Raw genomic sequence first — 10,863 nt, forward strand, 5'->3', positions numbered from 1 at the left:
TAAGGTTATTATAATTTCATAACCTGAGTTATAAGTTTAATAAGTTAACTTGTGTTGACTCTCTTTATTTTTTAGATTCTCATTTAATTGAATATTTTTTTAATTGGATTTTTTATTTTTTTTCTATAGAATTATTTCGATTTCATAACTTAGATTATGAATTTGTCAAGTCAGTTCAGGTTGACTCTATTTACTTTTTTGTTTTTTTTTAATTGATTTTTTTTCAATTTCACCCTCCAACAAGTCCATCTTCTTTTTTTTTTTTTTTGATTTTTTCAATTTTATCATTCAATATTATTGTTTGGAAATTGAACTTCATATGTTTTTCTCGATTTGTTTTATATGGGGTTATTTTTTTTTTTCTAAATTTTAACGTTTAATATTGAATTTGATGGAAATTGAGTTTCATAATTTTTTTTTATTTTCTTTTGAAGTTATCATGAGTGGATTCAATGTCGTCAATTTAATATTTTTTATTTAAAAACGTATCATCCAATATATTATCGTATCAATATTTTAAAAAAAAATTAATATGTTTTATATTTTAAGTTTATGATTAATTGTTTTTATTAGAAGACATGGTAGAAATATTTAGATATTTTTTTAATGTTAAAAAACTTGAAAAAAATGCAGAGTAGCAAGAGCTAGTAGCTAAATAGATACAATTGAAAGAAATAGTTGATACATTATTGAATCCACTGCATTGTGAGTAAATGCACTGATTTTTTTTGTACTTTTTATTCTTTATAATTATGATTGTAATTATTATTACTGTAGAAACAACTAAAAGAAATAATTTTGTAATGGTTAAGTTGTGCATTTGTTTTGATGAAAAAGTTGTAAATTTGTGTGTTATTTCTAAAAAGAAAAGTATAAGATTATTTTTTCCCCAACCTCTCGTGTGAGATACGACACGTTGAAACTTACAAAAGAGGTGGGATCCAGATTCCCGTCATCCCCGGAAAAGTAAAAACTTAAAATCTGCAGTGTAGCTGTGAAAAAATATAAAGAAAAAAAATTAAATTTATTTGTAAATCTAATTAGAATTGTGGTTATGGTTTATTTTTAAAGTATTTTTTGTGTTGAAATGTATTAAAATAATAATTTTTTATTTTTAAAAAATTAATTTTGAAAATCAACGCATTAAAATAATACAAAATATATAAAAGATTAATTTTTACCCAAAAAAAATTAAATTTTTTTAAAAATATGATTTGCAGCACATTTTTAAACAGTGTTGTACAGTATTGGTTTTATTTAAAAAAAAAATAAGAAGAAAAAAGTCACGAGATTTAATAACATCTCTTTTGTGAGCTGGAATCATTAAAGGTCTCCAATTATTCTTTGCCTTTTAGTTACCGTACTATGATTAAAGCATGATTACTTTTACTACTCGACAATAGCCGAAAAGTTAAACGAATGCCTAGTATCTTTTTTCAATAAGTAAACAGTGAAAAGTCCCAGTTTGTTTAGAAAAGTCGTGTCAGATTTAATGGTTAAATTTGATTGTTGTTTTTTGAAATATTTTTATTTAAAAATATATTAAGATAATATATATTTTTTATTTTTTAAAAATTATTTTAAATATTAATATATTAAAATAATTTAAAAATATAAAAAAACATTTTTTTTAAAATACAGGGAAGCTACATTGCCAAATATAGTTTTACATTAGCCGTCACTTTTATTTTATTTTAATATAAAAAATAACTTCACTAATCATTATGATTACTCTTAAAGAGATTTGACCTATTAACTTCGCTTTTATTGTTTCTCATTAAAGGATGGTGGTGAATTTTGGAATAAACAGTTTAATAACTAATTTGAATGTTAGAAAATATTTTTTTTTTATAAAGTAGTCTTTTATAAAAAATAAAACATTGAAAAGTAAATTATTTCTTAATATCCAGTAGTGTTATGAAACATAAATTAAAAAATATTTTTTAATGTTTGACTATATCATGAAAAATTAACTAGAAAATAATTTATTAGTGTTTTAATTTTTTCTTAAGTTTATTAAAATGATAGGGATCAAATCTTATAGATAAAAAAATTTAAAGGATGATAAAATTAAAAAAAAATCTAATTTCATAAATTATTTTAAATAAAATAAAAAGTAATAAAAAAAAGAACAAACAAGACAAATTGAAAAATGATGAAATTAAAAATTTATTTTAAATAAAAAAATAGCAATAAAAAAATGAAGATTAAATTTGATAAATTAAAAATTTCAATTAAGAAAAAGATAGGAAAAAATAAAAATAAAAAGAATAAGGATCAAAGTTAGTATAAAATCAAATTAAATCAAATTCTAAGGGAAAAATTGAAAACAAATTAAAATAAAATATATAGCAATCAAAAGATTGAGGATAAATTTGATAAAATTAACAAATAACTATATATTTTTAATTTTTTTAAAAACTTTTAGAAAGTATTTTCAACTTGAAATAAATGGAAAACACTTTTATGAAAACGAAGTCAAATATTCTTTTAATTGAAAAATATTTTTTAATATATTTTTAAACATTTAAAAGTAAATTATTTTTTTTATGTTTGATAGTGTTATGAAAAATAAGTTGAAAAATATTTTTTAGTATTTGACTATATCATAAAAATTTAACTGGAAAATAACTTATTAACTAGAAAAAAAATTAAAGGATAATAAAATTAAAAAAAAATAATTTTATATATCATTTCAAACAAAATAAATAGTTTTTGAAATAAATAAACTATACTAGTGATTTGGAAAAAAAAAACAAGGAAAAACAGTAATATGGTCATTTGTTTTAATAATTAAATTTGTTTGAGAGTTTCGTATCATAAAGAATTAAATTATTTGAATATATTGATTATAAAAAGAAAGATTTTCTATTTTTAGCTATATTCTTTACATATAATTTTAAAATCAATATTTTATATAATCATTTTTAGAAAAAACATAAATAAGATACCTTGATCTATCTAAATAATAAAGATATATCATAGGGAGGGTTAACAAATTATGCAATGAAAATAAACTATCCCCATTTTTTATTATATTTATTTACACGGTATAAGATTGACGATGAGTAATATGACGAAGGAGACAAAATTTAAACCAAACTCTAATATTGACTCATTGAATAACTCGAACAGGTCAAGCACGCCCTAAACTAATCTGATAATTTCATAAATTACAAATGGTGCCACTATCTGTCCTTGTCGGTATTCATACACGCATGACTTTCGAAGTAGCTATAATAATTATGTGTGTTGAGTAGCATAAATTAGGGCAGGCTTTTATCATTAGGTATAAACAATATATATCAGAATTTGATATATCCCGGCAAATGTAGCAATAAAATGCTAGCAAAGTTTTATGGCAATGGTTTTTTCAAATTATACGAATACAACGACAGCATAATGTTACGGTGACGTTTTCTATGAATACGACGAGGACATTCATGATGGCTGGTTATAATGTAATATATTGAATATCTCACAACAAAAATCTTGCGCTCGACATGTTTTGTCAACGGACTTGCTAGATGCTTGTTAAAATAATCACATAGAACTTCAAAGACGCAAACTTATCATGTGTATTGTATTTTTTTTTAATTATTCGAGCCCAACAAAACAAAAACAAAAACAAACCAGGAACATGTATATTGTATTGTTTTGATACACATTACAAATAAAAAAAACCCCATCAAGTTTCTAAAACTTAAATCCTTGGCCAATAAACATCATAAATCAATTTTACCTTATGCAAATATCATCAACGTTTTTGTAATTAATGCAGTTGAAAGTCCTTCTTTAAAGTGTTTTCCGTCATAAATCAATGTTTTTTAGTTATTTTTCTATAATTTTGATATCTTCATGTTAAGATCATTAAAAACATTTCAAAAAATAAATAAGAAATACTTTCAAAAATATTTTAAAAAACATCTGAACCGCAATGTCAAACGATATCTTATTATTAATGTTGTATTTTCTTATCCAAAGAATATTTAATGAGGGTGAAATTAGATGTCCATGTACAAGTGCATAAACAAAAAAAATTCTATCATGAAGATGTTGTGATGAAGCATTTACTTAAAATAAGGTTCATAAAGAAATATTTAAATTGGTTTGCACACAAAGAACTCTATATTCCTTAAAAAATCATGTTAGATAGGATGATTGACTCAACTTCTAATTCTAGTAATATATATGAGTTTATAGATAGTAATGAGAATAATAAGCTGGAAATTGATGTAATAAAAATAAATTAAAATTAGTTAAGCAAAGATTTATGTAACATGCCTTTAAGTAAAAATTCAAATATATTGAATTTTTAAAATATTTTAACGAATCATTATAAAATAAATATATAATTCATAATAAATTATTGATCATCATTAAATATATTTAATATCAAATCAAATTTAAATTAAAAGATCAACGATTTATTTAACAACGAAAACAACAATATTTATATATTTCAGATGAAATTCTTGATCAAATACGTATTGAGAAGGCAATGGTAGAAATTTAGATTTTAGACGAGAAGACTTTCCATTTCACATTCTTCAATCTATTGCCATTTTAATTATTTTTTTGAACCTTAATTATAATTTAATTTGACTTCCATTTCTTAAGTTTTATTTATTGAAAGAAGCGATGAGTGTATGATACACACACGCGCTAGAGGTTTTGGATCCATGATTTTGATTAAAAACAAACCCAACAATAAATGCCACAAACTCCACCGAGTAATCCCCCTTGCTGATGATGTTTGTGTTTAAAAATATGATATTAGTTATGATTTAAAATATTTTTTATTTAAAAATATATTAAAATATTATATATTTTTTATTTTTTAAAAAATATTTTTAATATCAACACATTAAAATGATTTTAAAAAAAATTAAAAGAATTAATTTTAAATAAAAAATAATTTTTAATTTTTTAAAATACAATCTCAATAATATTTTCAAATACCGTATAAAGTATGATGTACCTCCAACCAAGTGACCACCGGTTGATGGCCCCATCAGTTTGGGTAGTCAACGCTGCGTGGGAGTCAGCATGAATGCTTCCATCGTATGATATGTATGATTCAGAGACAGCTATTAACAAGTAGTTTGCCAATTGCCACTATAATTACTGCTAGTTACTATGTCCTTAATAAGTTGTTAAGAGCGCTTTATTTTTATTTTTATCTGTATTCTCTAACCAGTTTTATCACGTTAAAATTAAGGTTTTCTTGTGCAGGTTTGAAGTTTATGAGTGGTTGGGAATTGAGATGAATATGTGCTCCGCTGTCACTGTGGTTGGAGTATATTTTTTTAAAAATCTAGAATTTTTTTTTAATCTTTTAATTATTTTAATATGTTGATATTAAAAATAAATTTTAAAAATAAAAAATAATATTATTTTGATTTACTTATAAGTAAAATACATTTTAAAAAAACAACATTTATTGTATTTTAAAACACTAATAACACTTCTATAAACGCAGACACGATCTCCATGTACTAATACTTTTTTCAGCCTTTAATTAAGGGAAGATGGTTATCACGTAAAGGTACGAATTTATTAAGTAAACTAGGATTATACAGTATAATATCACAGATAAAATTTCTTAAAGGGAAGAAATCTTGGTGATGTCCAAAGATATCACTTGCCGAGACGAGAATTTACGGATTTTTTTTTTAATAAAAAAGCTAATAATCATCATCAAAATTCAAAGTTAAGTTAGAATCCATTCTTTTCGTTTGGACCCACTTTAGAATCAGCATTAGAATATCGAGTAAAATTAATCTGCACCAGGCTGATTTGTTTTCACCTTGAAAAATATTTTTGTAAAAATTAAATAATTTTTTTATACATTAATTTTTTTTTAAATAGTTTTGATATAATAATATTAAAAATAATTATTTTTAAAAAATCAATTTTAATATATTTCTAAAAAAACTAATAGGACGTTACCAAACATGCCACGACACCAGGCAATAATTACAGAAAAGGCAAGTTGGCAACCAATTCCTCGACTTCACCAAGGCCATAACCGTCATTTGACATGCACCCAGGTTCAAGGCACTGTTTGTTTTGTTTTTTTGTTTTTTTCCCCGTAATATAATAGAAAAGTAAAGGCGATATTGGGAATTAGGGAAAGATTAGGAAGAAGTGGACGGCAGTTGAGGGGGGGATGCATTCAGAGAGCAGAGCATAGTAATTGCCTATAAAACAGACAACCCAAAAACAGAATCTACTGCCCATCAAAGACTCCCAAAACAAACCACATAGACTCTCTCTCTCTCTCTCTCTCTCTGCATTTGATTTCCTTAACCAATTGGCTATATAGCCAAATCTAAAGCTTACATTCTCTCCAATGTCTTTTTAAGTTTTAAACACCCGCAGCAGAGTGACAGAGAGTAAAACAAAGAAAGCTTAGAACTCGGCGAAACAGTAACAACACCCCCTACTTCTCTTCTTCCACTTCCACCTGTTGTTTCCCTTATAAATAACTAACTGTTTCTCTGTCAAAGGTATTGTCTCTCTTCTTCTTCTTCTGCTGCTGCTGCTGCTTCATTTCTTTTCCTTTTTTACGATAATTTGGTTTGTCTGTCTTGAATCTTGATTCTGTTTAATTTTCACTCTTACAATCATAAGAGAACCTTTGGCTTTCGCTGTTGTTGCTTATGGATTTTTTTTCTCTTTTTTCTGTCTAACTTTCTTCTTGTTTCTTTCTCGTCTTTTACAAAAATATTCCCTTTTGTTTTGTTTTCTGTTTCATATTCTTTGTAACAGGAAACTATGTAGGGACTTGAGCTCATTTGTACATGTAAATCCTTTGCATTTTGTTTCATGGCAATCGACGGAAGAAACGTTTTCCTGGAAATTTCCCAAACGTTGACCAAATAGTTGACCATCTTCAAAAAGAAGAACGAAAGCTTTACACTTATCCCTGTGAATCTTATGATCTCCTTTACAAACCTGCTTCTGCTGCTTATAGATTTTGACTCTCTTTTCTATATCTCTTCTTAGCCAACCTTTGAGTTCCTCCATGTTTTCTCTTTATTGAATTTGCAGAGAAAAACTTTGAGATAAAGAAAATAAACTAAAATTTTGACTTTTGCCTCTTCTTTTATTATGGTTGTTTGAGACTTGAGAGTAACTGGAAATTGCGTTTGTCGGAGGTCTTTGATTTACTGGGACACAAAATAGTAATCCGTGAAAGATTCAACGTATTGAATTCCATTTTTGTCCATTGTATTTTCTGCTCCCAAGTGATGTGCTAAAAACTTTGCACTTTCAAGTGTTTTTGTTAAATGAATGTACCATAGATAGCTTTTGTCTTCTTGCCCCGTGTCTACCTTCTGTTTATTCTCACGGTTTGATTTGCAAGTACCGATCGACCAACATTATTTGTCGTTATATTCAATGATAAGAATTGTACAAGCTTGATCTTGATCATTTATCCTTTACTGTACTATCATTACATGACTGCTAAAATATGTTTTCTTCTTTCTTTTTGATGTTTTGATTGCAGTTTTCAAAAGGGTAAGTGAGGATGTTAGAGAAAAAGATGGAAGGAATTAACACTAATAAAGTGATAGAGGAATTTGAAGCATCGACTAAAGATGCTGGAGGGGTTCAGAGAGAAACTCTGAAGAAGATTTTGGAAGAGAATGGATCTGCTGAGTATTTGCAGAATTTGGGTCTTAATGGAAAGACTGACCCTGAGAGTTTCAAGTCTTGTGTTCCTCTTGTTACTCACGAAGACTTGGAAGCTTATATTCACAGAATTGCTGAAGGTGATTCTTCTTCCATTCTCACTGGGAAACCCATACTAGACATGTCTTTGAGGTATGTATATTTCATGATTTCAATTAATTGTTTTTGGAATCTTGTAAGCGTAGCTTCTAATTCTCGAGAAAATCTGAATTTTTGCAGTTCTGGTACTACTCAGGGGAAGAGAAAGTTCGTACCTTTCAACGATGAATTGATGGAAAACACCTTGCAGATATTTAGAACTTCGTTTGCTTTCAGGAACAGGTATTAGCAAGGAATTGTCTTTTATTAGAAGGGCTTTTTAGTTCGTTTTTTTTTTCCCCTTATACAGAAAACTTTCTATATTTTTGCTAGAAGATGAGACTACTTTGTTGGATAATATGGATTCTGTTATCTGTTGTTTAAATAATTAAAAAACAAGGTTTAGTTATTAGCTCGCTGTTGACGCAAGTAGGATTGTATAATGCAGAGAATTCCCACTGGAGGAAGGAAAGTCATTACAGTTTGTCTACAGCAGCAAGCCAGGGAAAACAAAAGGGGGTTTAGGTGCAGGAACTGCCACAACAAATCTCTTCCGCAATTCGAAATACAAAAGTGGAATGAAGGCAATTCAGTTCCAAGGCTGCAGCCCTGATGAAGTAATATTTGGTCCTGATTTCCACCAATCATTATACTGCCATCTCTTATGCGGGCTTCTCTTTCGTGAAGAAATTCAATCTGTGTTCTCTACATTTGCTCATAGCATTGTCCTTGCATTCCGGAGATTTGAACAAGTCTGGGAGGAGCTCTGCAATGATATACGTGACGGGGAACTAAGCAGCCGGGTCACTGCCCTTCCTGTCAGAATGGCAATGCAGAAACTGCTTAGGCCAAACCCTGAACTGGCTGATTTAATCTATAAAAAATGCTCAGGATTGAGTAATTGGTATGGTTTAATACCGGAATTATTCCCCAATGCTAAGTACATCTATGGGATAATGACCGGGTCAATGGAGCCTTATCTGAAGAAATTGAGGCACTATGCAGGGGAGCTGCCATTGATGAGTGCTGATTATGGTTCTTCAGAAGGGTGGATTGCAGCGAATGTCAATCCAAAATTGCCCCCTGAGATGGCTACTTTTGCTGTACTTCCTAATATTGGATATTTTGAATTCATCCCTCTTCAGGACAACGCTGAGTGCATGTATAAGGAGCCCAAGCCAGTGGATCTGACTGAAGTCAAGATTGGTGAAGATTATGAGATCGTCGTCACCAATTTTGCAGGTACTCGCAGTTTTCCCTCTTAGATTACTTCTTCTTTGAAATTATTTGTTGGAGTCAGTAAGTGCATGCTGCGTATCCACAATGTTGACATGAATTGAAGATTGAAACTCCATTCCATTATATAAATGCCTATCCAGAACAGGCCAATAGCCCCGTCTTTTACATTCTTTTCAACAATTTTAGAATTCACTAGTGCAGAAGCTTTGCTTTATCTGTTGATACGTCTAACCTTGGGTGGGTACAGAAGCTTTGCTTTATCTGTTGATACGTCTTAGCTTGGGTGAGGACTCTATGTTGTCTTCTTTGCATAGGTTTGTCTTCTTTGTATAGTATGGAAGAGATTTTTTTATTATTATAATATATTAAAATAATTTATTTAAAAAAAATTATTTTAATATCATCACATTAAAATAATCTAAAAACAATAAAAAAATAATAATTTGAAGTTAGAAAAAAACACCATGATGTTTTGTTTTTTTTATAATCTTAAAATGTTACGAGAAGTCTTGCGTTTTAGGTATTGGAAGGGGGGAAATTAACTCCTAGATCTGCAAGTATTTATTATTTGTAATCTTTAGCCGTGAACTTCGACCCGTCAACGTTTTTCTTTATTTAAAAAATAGCAAATTGAATCATTCAATGTCAATGTGACATATTTTGTTATATGATTGAAAATAAAGCGTGTCCACACGGAGAACTTCTTTTATTTAATTTTGATGTTGATTGTGAACTGCAGGGTTGTACAGGTACAGGCTGGGAGATGTGGTGAGGGTTATGGGCTTCCATAACTCAACCCCAGAGCTTAAATTTGTATGCAGGAGGAACCTTATTCTTTCCATAAACATTGATAAGAACACCGAGAAAGATTTGCAGCTGTCTGTAGAAGAAGCTGGCAAGCTGTTAGCTGAGGAAAAACTTGAAGTAGTTGACTTCAGCAGTCTGGTTGATGTATCCACAGACCCTGGCCGCTATGTAATCTTTCTGGAAATTAGTGGCGAAGCTAGCGAGGAGGTGTTGCAAGAGTGTTGCAATTGCTTGGACCGATCCTTCGTTGATGCAGGCTATGTCAGTTCACGAAAGGTCAAAGCCATTGGACCCCTCGAGCTCCGAGTCGTCTGGAGAGGAACCTTCCTGAAGATTTTGGAGCATTACCTAGGATTAGGAACTGTTGTTAGCCAGTTTAAAACACCACGTTGTGTTGGGCCCATGAACATCAAGGTGCAGCAAATCCTGTGTAATAACGTTGCTAAGACCTACTTTAGCACCGCGTTTTAGTCAATATCTGTGAACTGCGCTTTGGTAATTGCCTCTTATTATAGTTAAAATCCATGTAAGAAAGTTTGCTGGAGCAGCCAAATAGAGTGTTTATGCAGCCACATCTCTCTTTGCTCCTCTCTCAACTACCTCCCTCTGTTTTCTGGGCCATTGTTTATTGAACTCTTCTTCGTAGTGGGCACAGGCTACCAAACTCTTGCGTTCGAGCAGGTCCAGTAGCCAGACAGCACTTTTTTCTATGTCAAAGCTGCCAAACAAAGGTTTACAGAACCCTTAGGTGAGTCCATCCAGGCTCATGTGCTGTTGTTGTTGGTAGTAAGGTAAGGAATCAGGTTAAAATATGAAGTAGGATTATTATTTAATGTGGACCGACCTCCACGAACAAGACAGAGGTACATGTTCGATATGACTTTGAATCCATTATGTTGTTATACAAGGTGGTCGTTAAAAATAAGGTTATGTCAATGTATCTAAGAAAATATATTTTATATGGTTGTCTTGTATAATTGGATGTATAAACCCTAGTTGTTCAGATAAAATATGAAAATCAAATCCAAATCTATCTTA

General features: G+C 29.4%; 1 protein-coding gene across 1 annotated transcript; it reads left to right on the forward strand.

The window, feature by feature from the left end:
- Window positions 1-6,210: 6,210 nt before the first annotated feature.
- LOC118057695 (jasmonoyl--L-amino acid synthetase JAR4) lies at window positions 6,211-10,399 on the forward strand. The gene is made up of 5 exons (XM_035070346.2): window positions 6,211-6,512; window positions 7,517-7,833; window positions 7,921-8,022; window positions 8,228-9,021; window positions 9,758-10,399. Exons 2-5 carry the CDS (start codon window positions 7,538-7,540, stop codon window positions 10,294-10,296), a joined length of 1,731 nt encoding a protein of 576 aa, XP_034926237.1. The 5' UTR covers window positions 6,211-6,512; window positions 7,517-7,537; the 3' UTR covers window positions 10,297-10,399.
- Window positions 10,400-10,863: the final 464 nt, after the last annotated feature.

The sequence above is a fragment of the Populus alba genome, chromosome 2, assembly GCF_005239225.2.
Source record: "Populus alba chromosome 2, ASM523922v2, whole genome shotgun sequence".
Lineage (NCBI taxonomy): Eukaryota > Viridiplantae > Streptophyta > Magnoliopsida > Malpighiales > Salicaceae > Populus > Populus alba.

Excerpts from the sequence above, each read along its gene's own strand:
- LOC118057695 (XM_035070346.2), top strand. The coding sequence starts at position 7,538 with ATGTTAGAGAAAAAGATGGAAGGAATTAACACTAATAAAGTGATAGAG. Across the intron at positions 7,834-7,920 it reads ATACTAGACATGTCTTTGAG|TTCTGGTACTACTCAGGGGA; the intron begins GTATGTATATTT and ends GAATTTTTGCAG. Across the intron at positions 8,023-8,227 it reads TCGTTTGCTTTCAGGAACAG|AGAATTCCCACTGGAGGAAG; the intron begins GTATTAGCAAGG and ends TGTATAATGCAG.